Source organism: Corvus hawaiiensis, chromosome 17, assembly GCF_020740725.1.
Source record: "Corvus hawaiiensis isolate bCorHaw1 chromosome 17, bCorHaw1.pri.cur, whole genome shotgun sequence".
Taxonomy (NCBI): Eukaryota; Metazoa; Chordata; class Aves; order Passeriformes; family Corvidae; genus Corvus; species Corvus hawaiiensis.
This window is the reverse complement of record NC_063229.1, coordinates 8,009,188-8,024,476: the sequence shown is the minus strand read 5'-3', so window position 1 is coordinate 8,024,476 and position 15,289 is coordinate 8,009,188. Positions and strand designations below refer to the sequence as shown.

Sequence of the window (15,289 nt, the reverse complement as noted above, 5' to 3'; positions counted from 1 at the left end):
GGTTGTAGCATAAAAAAAAAAAAAATCAAAAAAATCAAAGACACAAATACCAGGGCCACATGTTTGAACAAAAAAAGTCTGTGAGAATAATGTAACATTTTATACCTTGATCAAAATTTGAGACATGAACAAAACTTTCCCATAATAATGGGAAATTACCCACGTATACAAGTTCTAGTTCAAGTAAATCCATGTCTTTTTCAGGAAGAAACCACATTTCACTCCTTTACTAACTACACCTAAGTAGCTTAGCTTGCAATTTTATCTCTTTAACAACGCAGGCTACAACCAGACTGAGCCTTTCAGAGCTTTCCCAGGGAGAGTGGGTATTTGTGAGAAAAGTTGTTTAAAGTAACGAAAGTAGTTAGGAGCTAAAAGCCATTTTCAGAAGTGACTTACTTAAGGGACTACACTTCGGGCTTTTTGGAAAAGGATCATCCCTTTTCAAACAGAACCTCTCAGTTTCTCAGGGTCCAAACTTTTTCCCACCAAAATAAAGACACTGTTTACCTAAACAATGATACATCCAGGTTTATTAGACAATCTACTGAATTTAAATGAACAGTGTCAACAGACAGCACAGTGTGACCTTGTGAGAAGTCCATGATAGATGGAGAGCAAATGTAACTGAATCCCTTTTCTTCAGGTAACTTTTCATATTCACCCTTACTGTGATTTAAGGGGTACTTCAAAGTATTCTTACTGGGTACTGAAGGACTCCTTTTACTGTCATGTGTCTCTTCACATAGGGCTGGAAACTATTCTAATAAGCAAATGGGCACACAGGCCACTAAATCCTCACATTTAAGGGCACACCGAGGTTGAAAAGGCCCTCCTCCCTCTCCAAAGGAACTATGCTTAGGGACAGGCAGCAAAGACCACACTAATTGATCCAGTGTCTGAACCCATCAAGTCTGAAGTGGATTCCAGTCCTGTGGGAATACTGTACTGAAATACAGGTTAAAAGCTGGGTCATGATGCTTGAGGATAAATGGGAATTATTTTCATTTAGTAATACAAAAGGTTCATGACCAAAAACCTACAAATAATTTCTTTTTACTATTCATGGCATGCATTTCAGAAAAGGGAGTGGAATTTAAACCAAATTAATCTTCATTTCCTTCCCCTCAACACAGGAAAGTCACTGTATTTCTATATGAAAGCCCTTGATAGCCCTGTGAAAAATACCCAACTTCTGGAAAGCTTGGTGGAAACACATCATGGAGTGTAATCCTCAGCACAATGACATATTTTGCACATGCAGCTGCCTAAAACAAGCCATGTCCCTTTGGTTTTTCAAACTTTTCCCCTTGAAGTTGCAGCCCTGATTCAGCCATACTGTAAAGCAGGTTCCCTTTCCTCAAGCTTGTTTAACAACCCAGCATCGTTTCTGATATGTATTTTATGTCAAAAATAATCCTTTAATAGTTCCAAAATGCCGCATGTGCACTTTGCTCAGAACCCCCCCTGCTCTCCTAAGCTCCAGTACAAGAGGTTACATCTACAGGAGCTCAGAGCATCTCCTGTGCCCACCTCCAACCTGCTGGGGCATCTGGTTTTGCTGTTCCTGCTGCTGCTTCTCATCAAGCAGTACAGATGATAAACACAGATGTTTGCTCCCGAAATACACATTTGAAACAATCAAATGGCTGGAATTATTTACTCCCTTCTCTCCCATAATGAACTAAATAATTGATATAGCAGCATGTCTAAAGTAACAGACTTCTTTATTACCTGCAGTGATTGAATGCTTTTTTAATTTAACTTAAAAAGGCATTAAACACAAGGTTTAGCCTCCAGTGGGTAAAAAAATCTCCAACTTCCTCAGAAAATCCTTTCCAAATTGTATTCATCTTGACTTAATCCATGATCTACTGAGTGAATTAGGCTCTATTTGTTTTCAAAATCTATTTTATGGAGTTCCAAGGACTGTGTTTTCCTTAGGAAGGGCTTACTCTGCCTTTCTGACCAGGATGCCTGCTAGCAGCCCTCAGCACAGGCCTCTGCAGGTTTTTAATGTCCCAAGGTGCCCCACACATATGACTAACAAAATGTAAATAAACACAGCTGAGCCAGTAAGAAATTGGAAGGTTTTCTCATTAAAGAAATAAAATAAACAGATGTCCTTAAGCACTTTGGCTCATGTTTGTCAAAGGAATGGAAAACTCTCAGATGTTTGAACAGCAGTCCTGATATAAGGCCACATCTCAAGCGAGAGGAGAAGAAAAAAAGCGATGCCCTGGCACTTAGAATTAACTAATAGTTCTCAAGGGAGGCCGCTTTTGATTTGAACCTTAGCAACTTCTACAAATAGTTTTTAACAGCCGAGCAATAAAATGGGGTTTTATTCCTTCTCAGTTTGTAAAGTAGTAAAGGACAGACCCGGCCATTAGGAGCATGAATCACCAGCAGATTTGATTAAATCCCCATGGTGTTTCAATCAGGTCCTGGCTTTAGGGTCCTGTGAGAGAACAAAGCAGGGAAAAGCACAAGCTACTTGAAGCATTCAGTGAAAGCAGGGAAGGGGAAAAAAAAAAGAAATTAGAAAATCAAACCTAGGATTTTACAAGGATCTCGAGTAGAGCCAAGGAGGAACTTTTCAATGACTTTTTTTTTTTAAATTGGAAATTATAATTCATTTAAAGGAAAACTTTTTATGAGAACACGTAACAGCCAGCAAAACTTTTGAGGAATAAAGCTTCTTAGATCCACAACATCATTTCTGGTGAGAACAAGACAGTGCAGTTCACAGCCAGCATACAGCAGCTATAACATTTGTTTCAATACTAGAAAATCATATTTGTGTCCTGTCCTCAACAGGGTCAAGCAGAAACTTTTGCTACTCTGTCCTGAGGTCCCGCTATCATTGGTGGACCCTCTCCTAGGTCACTGCAAGTCTCTCATCAGAGGGGCAAAGCCCATGTCTGCACACGCTGGAAACCTGAGTGCCTCACCCACACCTGTCTGCTTACAACTCGAGTAAACCTCATGCTGCCACTTCTGAAACACAAAAGCATTAAAAAACCATGGCTGTCACAGAAAACTCTACTTCAAAGAAGTAACTATGGGTCACACTGCAAGGCCTCACTGAATGCAGAGTGGCTGCTCCAGGGAAAGCAACCACACATTCCCAGCTCCCAGGGACACAGAGTAACACAGGGGATCTAAACACCTTTCACTTAAAGTTAACCAACATCTAGAGCATGACTTTGCGTGACTCTGATTTAAAACTGGGACATAATGTGCTTTGTAATTTTTTGCAGTATATTTTTTCTTAATTTGAGCTAATTCCAAATGCTGAACAATCTCAATAATTGTATGATTCTTACAAGGAATTTTATAGATCTGAACTCCCAGATATCAGCAGACACTGTCAAAGTTCTGATAAAGATCCAATGCAATTCAAGGATTCAGACAGTCCTATGTGTTCAAATCTCTAAGTCCAGACTAAAATAAAATCCGTCATTTGATTCCAGGATTTTGGAGTATCTTGCATGTAAAGATGAATTTTACCTCCAGGTTCTACTTTACTCACAAGTCATTTGGACACTACAATCCCAAGAAGTGATGCAACACAGAACAAGAATACACATCCTTGGAACAATACAAAATACTGAGAAAAGGTATTGGCTTCACAGAGCTCCTTCAAGGTAGAGAAAACAACACACCCAGTGCTCCCTTTCTTGATACCAGTCCTTTGAAAACATGCACTGAAGCATTAACCATTAATAACATGACTTTTTTGTGAGTTCTTTCTCCTCTTTTTTTTTTCCCCCCTCACTTTTTGGACAGCTCCCTGTTGCTGCCATCACCAAGGAAGGGGCAACACATACAACCACTTGCAATTAAGTAGCTTAAGAACACAGGAGTTTAGACCCAAACCTCTGAAGCTGTAGTTGGTGTTCCTCCTCCCATCCTTCAAGAAAAATCACCCCAGAAAGAGGTGTTATTCTTCAGCTTGAACAACTTTACAGACTAATTCTTTGAGCACCTGCAGCTCCACCAGTGCAACAGACAGGATGATACTGGGACATAAATGTTGGCCAAGAGAATGGCCAAGATCACATAAACTGACACCTTTTCTGAAGGAAGACACAGTGAACCAAGATCTCCATGTATGAGATTTAATTATAAGTATATGCATGTCTAATTACAGGCATGTGAATCTTTCATGGAGAATTTTGGGTTTGATACTCAATTTACTTTGAGGTTAACACTTCCTATGCTACTGAAGTAAGATTCTGAAACTCTTAACCTCTGGCTGCTTCACTTGTACTTGATAGTTTTGAATTGTGCTCCTATTTTAACAGTTCCCAGGACAGCCTCTCTGAGTGTGCTGTATTTCCCTCTTGGTTTAAGGTCTGTTCCACAGCCCACCAAAGCCTCTAGTTGTCTTTGGATCAAGCCACTAGCCTATAATACTTTTATAACACAACCATTTCCCTTATAGCAGAGTCCTGAGGAATTTAATACTGATGAAACAAATGAAGGACTGCAAAGAAAAAAGCCCTTCTAGAGAAGTTTCTCAAGGAACCTGTTGTAATTTCATAGAAAAAGTGATTCATTCTTTCAAAAAAATATTCCTGTTTATATCATTCTCTAAATTAGTATAAAGGAGACAGCCAACAAAAGCCCCCACACAGCAGGTTCCAACTCTACACCCCCTAAATATGTGCAGGAGGCATCAGGTGAAGGCATCTGCTTCAGAGGTTCTGTACTAGGACAAAGTCAGCCCTTTAAGGGAATTCTCCACATAAATACAGCAGCCCCTACCCAAGGCTAAGTTTGACCACAGAGCAGATCTGCACAGCCTAAGTTTGTTTCCTGATCCTGCCTAATTCTTTGTGGGGTTTGTAGGCAGTAGGTTTGAGCTCACACACGTACGCCTCGTGCATTATGTTCTCTGGGAAAAGTAACCACTTCAATTCCCTTGTACAACAGGGGTCTGAATAAATCCCTGCCTGGAAACACGTGCTTGGTTTTCAGAGGGTGCTGTTAGAAGTGTTAGCTGCATTCCAAGTGCTGCAGTAGACTTCCACACCACAAACACCATTTTATATCCTTTATAACTGTGCACATCTAACAGTGAACAATAAATCTATCTTACTAATTACACATTCAGCTTGTTATAACCATCGTAAAAAAGTACAGCTGGTAAAGCCATGAAATGATGTCAAATCATATTTCTGCCTTCTGGAGAGAAGCTGGGTTATTTTCCAGTCTCCTGATGAAGCTGAGTGCTCAAAGCCATGTGTGGAAACAGCTGCCCACTAGGTCATCCACCTTTAATTAGGTAATGAGATTGTCTTTTTTTCTACCCACTTAAAAGTGTTTGACATTCTGTAATTCAAAGTGACTTAGGTGTTTATCATAAAAAGCTGCCTCTGGAAGAAATTGAAGCACATGGTACTAAATCCAAAAGCCAGTGTTTTCTCCTTAGCAGCCAAGTTCAGGCTGTTCAGCCACAGACAGCTACCTAAAAAAATGAAATTGCCTGTATTTCAAAGAGGGTATCTAAAGTATGGTTAGCTAGATATGCTTCTGAAACCCCATTAGGAATGTGAGCTTCAGCAGCTCTGTGGGAAGCACAGCCAGTTCTTCATGGCAACCTGGACTGATGAACACAAAACCTCTCTTAAAAAATTGTCTGAGATTCATAAGAAAACTCTGGTCTAACAAAAGAAGTGTTAGCTCATTCAGGCTGGAGTTAATGCTGTCTGGCTGCTGGATGCTCTTTCTTGCAGAAGACAGACACTGGAAGAACATCCCAGCAAGCAGCAGCTGAAGCTTTGGGAAAACAAGGGGCTACTTGCAACATGAAAGGGAGGAAAATGAAATTTTCACATGTTCGGAGGAAATACTGCAGGACACATTTATACAAATATGTCTGAATAAAAGGGGCAGCATCTGTTTGAAAAGCTGTCTCATTAGCTGCCCCCACAGTTCCCGACGCAATTTGGCTGGACAAGCAGTAATGCTAAAAAAATTAAATTTTACCTTCCCATATCTGGATGCAAAGGTTCCCGTGAGTAAGGAGTGAAAAATAATTATCGTCTCATCCAAATCCCACACAAACACACGCTGTGATGACAGATGGGGTGGAAAAAAGAAATATAGTTACATATTAAGCAACTGCAAGAACAGGTTCAGTCAGGAAATATGTCCTCTTGGACTAGAGATTTTTAAGATCTCAAGCCATTTGGAGCACTGACTGTGGATGTTTTGTGAAAACAGGCAAAATGAAACATCAGGAATTTTGGAACTATGTGTGTGCTGGCCATCCCAAGAGCCTGCTCTCCTAACAACCACAGAAATCCCTCATTGCCTGTCAAGTCAGGGGAACAAGACATCAGACTTACAAAAAGCCCAAAGGGAAAAAAAAAGGGTACATATGAAGAATAGCTTGAGATGTTGATAACACAGAAATTGAGCAATTGTTTTGACTACTCGTGTCTGCAGGTTCCAGTTGTATTACTAATACTGTTCTGTCTCTGGGATTTGCTAACACAGGCAACTGTTCATCTTTGCTGGATTTATCAAAGGAATATAAATTAAAGTTATTACCTCAATCTCACTGTCAGCAGTAGGGGAAGGATCGTTGCTTCTTTTTGACCGGGCTCGTACCTTGCCATCTGACCCTCTGTGATGTCTCTCTGTCTCTATATCTTTTGCTGGTGTTGTTGAATATTCCCCTATTAGGAAAAAGAAATCCCATTGTAAACTTAAATTTTGCATTGTGTCATTGTAATTAGAGCACGAAATCTTTTCTTGAAAAGCAACAGAAACACTGTGAAAACACCGTGAGAAAATCTTACTCTTTTCACATTAATAGCTATCAGTATTAGAGAAATAAGTTTTAAATCCTAAGATTTCTTAAAACAATTTCAAAAAATCACCAAAATCGCATATATAACATTTTAAAAAGGACATGTCACTTCAAAAAACCTTATCAAAATTTTCATTGAAAAGAAAAAACTTTCGGAATTTTACTCCCTCCCATTCTTTTCAAAGACAGAAATTAGAAAGGCAATAGAAACAGAATCCAAGACCAATTACACTTCTGAAAATTTAAAAAATTCTTTCTGTTTTTGTTTTTTAAATTTGATGAATGTTCATGATTAAAAATACACTTTCGACTTTTATTTAAAAATACAGAACTAACCTGTTGAGCCTTACCCCATTTCTGAGAGGATAGTATTTTAGAAATAACTGAGATGAGACAGTTAAAAGTAAACTTCCCATGTATAAAGTATCTGTTTTGATTGGCTTGAGTTTCATAGACCTGTCTGCGTTTCACTTACCTTAGATTACAAATCCTTTTCAAACACATTTTTCTTTACACCTTGCTAAGTTGTGGCCTCTGCAACTCCCTAGAATAACCATACTCTTCTTCAGAGAAGCTGGGATTGTGCTTAACAAGCCTTTTTGAAATCATCCTTTCTCAAAAAGGCTGAGATAAGATCTAAGGAACAGAAAATCCTCCAACTGCTTTTAGAGCAGTCTGCGATCACTTCTTTTTAAAAAACAATACTAGTTTATTTTTCTTTTCGAGCAACCACAGATGTTCAGATTTGTTTGGTTAGTCAGCAGACCTTCAGTGGGTGTGTACTGTGATCATCCACAAATTGTGTGGTGTTTTATATAAATGTTATTGCACACCAATGAAAACTAGTAGGGAAGTGATATCTGAAGATTGCTCTTGAACAGGACACTGGGGGATAATCCACCAGTAATTCCATAAACTACTTAGCTTTAAAACTTTAAAAATTAAGCATTCAAAGAGAGGCCACAAATTTTGAAGCTTTTTTTTTTCCTGTGGAATTCATCTTGAACTTTCAATTTAGACACACAGTTCGTGTAGATTTTTTAGAGAGGGACTTTCTCTTGATGTACTTGTTTATGAATGCACACATTAAATGTTGTTGTAAGAGGTGAATACAATCCTTGACAGACATATGGGCTAAAAAGTCATCAGACACTGAGGAAACAGAGAATTTTTCAGAGCATGGCTGTTTGTTTCACTGATACCCATGTCAGCCCTCAGTACTGATCTGGGGTTGGCATGACATTGTCCTATCCATCTGTACTACCTTAGAGGAGATCAAACCCCATATACTCAGGAAAACAACATAGGATGGTTTTAGAGACCTTGGATATTCCAATCTCTTCCCAAACCCCTGTGTAAGAACCGTTAAGTGCTAGAAAATCTGAGCTATCCATGTAAATAGATATTTTTAAAAAAACCCCAACAAGAAGGTTGTAGTGTTTATGTCTCCAGATGGCTGAGGCTGCCAGCCTGGGAACACATGAGCTGCACCTACCAGAGAGTGATTCTGTGCTCTGGCTGGTGATGTTGTGGGAAGACTCCTGCAGGGAGTAGGTGGAGGTGGGGATGGCCGAGGGGCTGATGCTGTTTGCAGACACGTACGGGGGGTTGTAGGAGGAGCTGTAATACTGCGAGTACTGGCTCTGGGGGAAGCTGGGATACGATGAATATTCCTTGGAGGAAAGAAAAGAAACATCTAACTCACATGTACCTGGTTTTATCTTACAAACAAGTAAGCCACCACAAAAGCAGGGTTACTTGTGCATGCAGCAAGTCATGGCTCAGGAATACTTCACTAAAGAACTGCATTTCATTCACTTATGACATTACATTTCTGCTTCTCCCAAATATACTCCTATTTTATTATGACTGACTGACCAACAAGAGGTCAGAAATCTGGCAAATTCTGATTTTTTTATAGGATTTTAGTTATCAGTGCTGACACATTTTGTATTACAGAGTTTAACAATTTTATGTAAGTAGAGCAGCTTTCTGAAAAAGGCCATGATGGAACACACAATCTTTGTAAACAACAAAATACCTAAGAAATTGCAAGAACAGAATGAATAGCTGTGTGAGGGAAGGAGCAAAACTGGCTGCATTTTTCCATGATCAGCAACATTTTCTGATCAGCTGTTAGGCTAAACAAATGAAAAGAAAGTAGCAATTTTTTTGCAGCAATGCTCACAACAAAGTCTGCCCAACTATCTCACAATAAATAAATCCCTGAGTGATCTTCCCTACCTTCAGAAAAATGAACTAAAAATACGAGGTGCAAGTGACCTTGGGGAGCTGAGGTATCACAAAACTCTTTGTCTTGATTTTAAGGCTCCCAAAGGAACCCTATACCATTATCCTTGTGTGTTTTGTGGGTTTACTGTGAAAAGCAGGACACTGGAAAACATTATAAAACATATCTCTGAAAGCATAAAAGATTTTATTTGTTTTTTTGTTTTAAGTGCAAATCCTGTCCTTGTCCACTGATTTGCTTTTCCAGATAGAGAACTGTGTTCATGCTCTGGGCATTGTCTTTCAGCAGAAGGCTTCTATTTCCTCAGAAATTATAATTAGTCTCTGGTATTAAATAAAATTAAATAATAAATAGTCTTTCGAAAGACTAAAAGCACTTTCCTCCTTAACAGCTTACATCTTTGTCTGTGACAGCTATTTCATTAACTTTCAGTCACCAGGGAGCTCTCAAGAACAAAGACTCAAATTGTCATAAGAACAATCAGACTGTAAAAGAAATGAGATAATTTCACTGTTTTCTCCTTCAGAATATTACAAAATAATGAAAAATGCCCAACTTTTCCCCCTTTTTAGGTATCCTCCATATGTCAAATGCACTTCTACCAGCGAATGCTGATGTTTGAAGCCCAAACTGAAGCAACAAAGAAATTGCCCACTGTTGTCATTAAAAATACAAGTCAACAATCACCCTACAAAGAAGGAACTGAAATTATTGGCCAACCAGAGTGCATTTTCTGGGATAGTGTACTCATTTGTTTGGTCCACACACGAAGAGCCATTTGCTACTGAGAAACATCTGCCTCGTGTGTATGCGCCTGCTGTTTATTTATACACACACTTCTATCAAGGTATCTGAGGCATGGAGCCCATGGACAGGTGTGTTCCTAAAGAGGGAAGTGCACAGACAGCTCAGATGCCTCCATATCCACCAGGGCCTGCCAAAGCCTCTTTCAGATGGTTCACATTTATTTCACAGTGCCAAGGCAGCAGACGACAGGATTCTAGAGGCCATCCCCCCTGGAGAGGATGCACAACATATCTGGGAGTTGTGAGATGGCAGAAGAATGATGAAACTCTTGGCACTGCTACAGCAGCAAGTCCAAGACTGCCAGGGCACCCTCCTCCTGGAAGGACTGCACTCTGTGTGTGTGTACTAAGACACATCTTAAAATTAATCAAGATGTCTTAAGTCCAGCAAACAGACCCACAGAGCAGAGCAGAATGGTGCTCACCAAAACACAAAGCAATACCTTCCTCAAATATATGTGAACACTAAAATAATCTCTCTGATCTATAAATCTTCCAGTTGTTCAAAATAAGTGACAAGGTTGCCAATAACAGATGCTGAACCATACCTGATGCACAGCACTGAATCCTGCAGAATTTGTCAGGCCATTGGCTCCCTGGTAAATCCCTGTTGTGCCTAAGGGAAAGAATATCACACTCATAAGGTAACACCAGCAATCAAAATAACAGGGTATATTAATATGAATAATTTCCAACAGGAAGTAAAGTACCAGCTCACCAGAAAAAAGTATGGTACAAATCTGAGGCTGTAAAGACTGTGGGCTGTTACTGGGGCTTACTGACTGAAAGGCATTCATTACATAAACTAAAACATTGCTTACTGGGCTGGGAAACACAGCTGGAACAAAAGGATTCAGCCCAGATTTAAAACTCAGTTACTTCTTTTTACAATAAGTAATGGAATAGTATTTTTTATCTTCTCTTCCTGTAGGAAAACCCCTCAGATTACATACACATCCTCCCACATGTGCTGTTTCATGCATGGGTATCCTGGCATCTGTCCTCATTGATCAGGTACCCAGGAATTTTCAGAAGAAAAACTTGTTCCCTGGTGTTGATGTTCCCAGTGTGGGAATAATATTGTTGAGATTTCTGGGACAGCAAGGAGCAAAAATATTTCTTCATCCTGGGATATCAGAAGGAGAAAGGATGGACGTGGTTCTGTCCCAAGCAAAGCAGCTGATGTTCAGCCAGGCTTCCTCAGCTGGAGGAAGCACTACCACAAAGATTTTGTTTGGAGAAGTAAATGTTCAGATAAGATCTGCAGGAATGGTCTGTCTTTGCTTCCCATCAGGGCAGCGGCAGCAGAGCTGTAAGATCTCATCCCCTCCCAAGTTCTAGCCTTGATTTAATCCCACTCTATGCTGGTCTTGATGTCAGTATTTTTCATTTCACATGGTATGTGAAAGGTATGATTTTGGTGCTGCCTGGCTGCACTGGGCTCATCTTGGCTTCATTCTGTCACCTCAGTGTGCCATCAGACTGAGCCCTCCTCTGGCCTTCAGCCTTTTCTTCTCATATGGCTTCTCACCATGTGAATTACTTTGAGCGGTGCTGTTTTAACCATATGACACTCTGCACGCCTTCATGTGGCAACCATTCTCCAAAGTTGCACTTGCTTGTTTTTATTTTAGGACACCAGATTAGCTGGGGAATGGACAGCTGAACAAACTCCACTCTGCCAAGTGCAGCTACAAAGCACATGCACTGAGAAATAAATCTCAAGCCAAAAAGAAACAAGAGAGAGGACTCTGCCCTCCAGAACTAATTTGCTGCCACATGTGGTCTTTAAAAAGAAAATAGCAGAGAGGAGGAAAACAGAGTGCAGGTGACTGCCAGGTACCTGGAGGCCTGGGTGTCCCCAAGGCCCAGAATGTGCTGGCTGGGAGCTGAGCCAGTGCAGGTGGGCTCAGCTGATGCCTCCTCCTGGCATTCATGCCTTGGAGGCAGCTCTGGGTGCAGAGTGTCCAGTCCCTCCTGCTTCCAGCAACCCATATGGGGAGACTGCCCAGAGCAGCATCCCAAAGACAGCAACACATTCAGCCCTTGGCATTTCCCCACTTCCCACCCATGACAGGCTTCTGCAGGTTTTCCAAAAGTCACAGGTATGCAGCAGTATGAATATATTCCTGTGGTAACAGCACTTCTCACCACTGTGAAGGAGAGTAATAGAGCCCCAGTGCTTACAGGCAAAAACAACTTTCACAGAAGACAAAACAGCTCTTGTACACCAGAGCTCAAAACAATACAGGGGGGAATTTTTGATTTTCCTAAACTGTCATTTAGAAACAATCCATCATCCTTTATTAAAGCTGTCAAGAGGGGGATGAGTTACCTCAAGGGACTCACGCTTTATGCGTAAATTGTGATGAGAACATGTTTATTGCTGTGCTACCTGCACATGATACTGCAGCTTCTTGGTTTCCAAACAGTCAGAGTGAGAGAGAAAAGGAGAGACGTGCACAGCTGGATTAAACTTACTCAGAACTTTGTACCAGCTGTGAAGAGCGAGTGTGCCATGCACACAGAGGGCAGGTAAGGGAGCAGGGAGAAGAGGGCAGGAACTTAGGGATGAGAGGATGGGGAATGACTCGTGCTCCACAGCTTCCCACTGCACTGTGACTGGACCCAGTGTGGTGGATTGTACACTGTGGTTTTGTGGAATATATTTTTGCCACTTTAGCTGAGCTGCCCAAGTTCAGGTGTCCCTACAGTCCACTGCAGGCTGGCTCCCTCTGCCCAGCAGATTTTCCAAAGGAAGGACAGATTTTTTGCCTACATACTTAAGTATTTGTGAGAGTGCTTTAGATATTCCTTATAAACTGAAGTTCAGCCTAGCAACTCAGGTTTTTCTCTTCTTCTGGCTCCTGTCATTGTATCCTGACCAAGGAGGACTATCATCTCAGCATTGTTTTTCTAAACTGAGATCAAACACAACCCTTTTTCTTGCCCTCCAGCAGTGCATTCAGAGATTTGAACCCCCCTCCCCGAGGTACACCTTGAGAGCTGCTAAGCTCAGCATGTCTTGGCAGCTCAGTGTTACAGCAGAATAATTACAGATAAGGACACTGGGGACAACCAAACACTTGGAATTTCTTCCCAACTGAACAAGGATGAAAAACTGGGAGGAAAAAAAAAAAATCAATTATCTGCATGGAAAAGAAAGTTCTTAAAGATTCAGGTTCAGCAGTATTTGTCTTGGGAACTATTACAGCTCAGACCCTGTTCCACTTCACAGACTGGAGAGACCATGTTTTCAATGATGCACTCTCAGTTCAAATGGCAGGAAAACAAACAAGTGCCACAGGTAATGAAGACAAAGACAAACCCTCTCTCTCCATAAACAGAGAACGAGGCCTGCTAGTCACCATTTCCGTGAGCAGCCTTGTAGAATTCAGCAGTTCAGAACACATACCAGAACCAGCCCCAAATGTTTGCTTTTCCTCCCTAAGTTGTTGATAAGAAATAAACACTTCCATAACAAAATCAGTTCTGTCACGTGCAATTTCAGTTTCGCATCAGTAAATTTTACACTCAAGAAACTGGAAAATTATCAACAGATATTGCAATTTAGCCCTATTTCCCATGTAACCATTTCCCCCCCAAACACATTCCTAGGTAATAGTGCTTCTTGTAATACTCACAGATAGACTGAAGTTTGAAAGTGGTGCTACGTGGAATGGGGCACTCCAAGGAAGCCTCCTGGTAAGCAATGTACATGAATGCCTGCATGAATGCCTGGCCCCCTCCCATTTCTGCCTATTTCTATGGAACTTTTGCTTTCACATATATTGGCTTTTTTCCATGGACCTCTGAAGACAACACACAATCTCAAACTGAGGCTGGTTTTACATCTGCAATACTACAAAGGTGAGAGCAAGAGATTTGTTTCCATCTATCTTGGTAGCTCAATGCCAAGTAATTGCATTCAAACTCCCTGCAAATCAGAAACAAGCCAAGGATCTCCCCCTTTGGATCTTCTCCATATGGAATATGGCTCACATCTGTGTTCAATCAAGCCAGTTGCTAAATGTCACAATGCCCTCATTCACAGGTAGCTTAAAGAACATTTAGCTCATAATAAAACAATCTGAACTCTGAAGTAGAACAGCTCTTCAGATATATGGTACTGTAAGTGTTCCTGTAAAGTATTTATATCACAAACACATTCACATGGAAAGGCACTGCATGAAAGGCGTCCACATGCCAGGCATAGCCAGTGCCATGATTTTTCCTTGATAAGTAGATGTGGCCCTTCTCTATGTGAGTGTCCAAGGGCAACATGTATAGAAAAACTCTTTGTGAGCTGATTGATGTTATATTCCTGTTCTCATACAGATGGATTTCATTTGCTATTTTCCCTTCATTCACTACTTAATTCGAGCATTCCAAAAAAGTCTATGCCATGGTCAATGACAATTTCAATGGTGCATGATCTGGCCTGTGTTCCTGCAAAAACTTTCATACCAGCTTCTCACCCTCTCAGTCTCTACATCTGTTTTTCAGTCACTGCAATATCAGGCTGCAATTCTTCCCCTCCTAGCCAGGTATGAGCAAGTAAAGAAGGGAATATTCATGGTTATTTTCAGTATATTCAGAACTAAGTTCTGGCATTGCTTAAAAAAAAAAGGTTTTTTTCAGCTTATGAATGCACAGTATGATACATACTGGTGTCTTAGGGACTGGTGATTAAGACAGGATGGGCCTGTGGTGTAGTTCGGATCAAAACCGCAGCAAGCTTTGAATATCAGGTTTGTGTCCTTGTCTTTCACAGGTCAGAGGGGCCCTGACAACAGGGAGGTGTTCTCCAAGCCTCCTGTACTGCTCAAAAGAGAATAAGCTGCTATATTTAGAAGAACAGATGGTTTGTACTTTCAACATTCAACAAAATACCCAACAGTCAGAGAGAGCCAGGTTCAACACAGGTGGACAGTTTCAGTGTTTATCACAGCTCTCTGGGCAGCCAGCAGTAACTGTGAGTTCAGGAACACTTAAAAGATGCAACACTGAGGGTGGCTACCATGGGCATTTCTGAATATGTTTGTGTCACGATTTAACTCCCAAAAAATAGAATGCTGAAGCTTAGACTCAAGCATTTCCTCTAGCTTGTAGATGAATCACACAATGGTTCCACAGAGAGTTCTCTCAAAGGATTATTTGACCATTTAGGACTAATAAAATAAATGCCTGCAGGGGCCAGCTGAATTGCATGATGTTTTACAAGCCTGCACATAATGGCTTGTGCATCCTGACATCATCAAGCTGTTTTCCTACAGGAAGCAATGCTGACTGTGAGTGATGCAGGCAAAGGCCCCAGTCCACCTCCCTGCACAGTGTGCACTGCTCTGTGCTACGATCAACATCTGCCTGGAGACTTCCATGGTCATTCAGAGAGGTTCTTTGCAG

At 40.9% G+C, this 15,289-nt stretch overlaps 1 protein-coding gene across 6 annotated transcripts in view; it reads right to left on the bottom strand.

The window, feature by feature from the left end:
- EYA2 (EYA transcriptional coactivator and phosphatase 2) overlaps nt 1–15,289 on the bottom strand; it is an 86,148-nt gene that overhangs the window by 18,341 nt on the left and 52,518 nt on the right. For all 6 annotated transcript variants that reach the window (XM_048322294.1, XM_048322295.1, XM_048322291.1 and 3 more), the window contains 4 exons: nt 10,432–10,499; nt 8,322–8,499; nt 6,565–6,692; nt 5,998–6,081 (listed from right to left, as the gene is read on the bottom strand). In XM_048322294.1, coding sequence (XP_048178251.1) covers nt 5,998–6,081; nt 6,565–6,692; nt 8,322–8,499; nt 10,432–10,499 — 458 coding nt within the window. The remainder of the gene's footprint in view (nt 1–5,997; nt 6,082–6,564; nt 6,693–8,321; nt 8,500–10,431; nt 10,500–15,289) is intronic.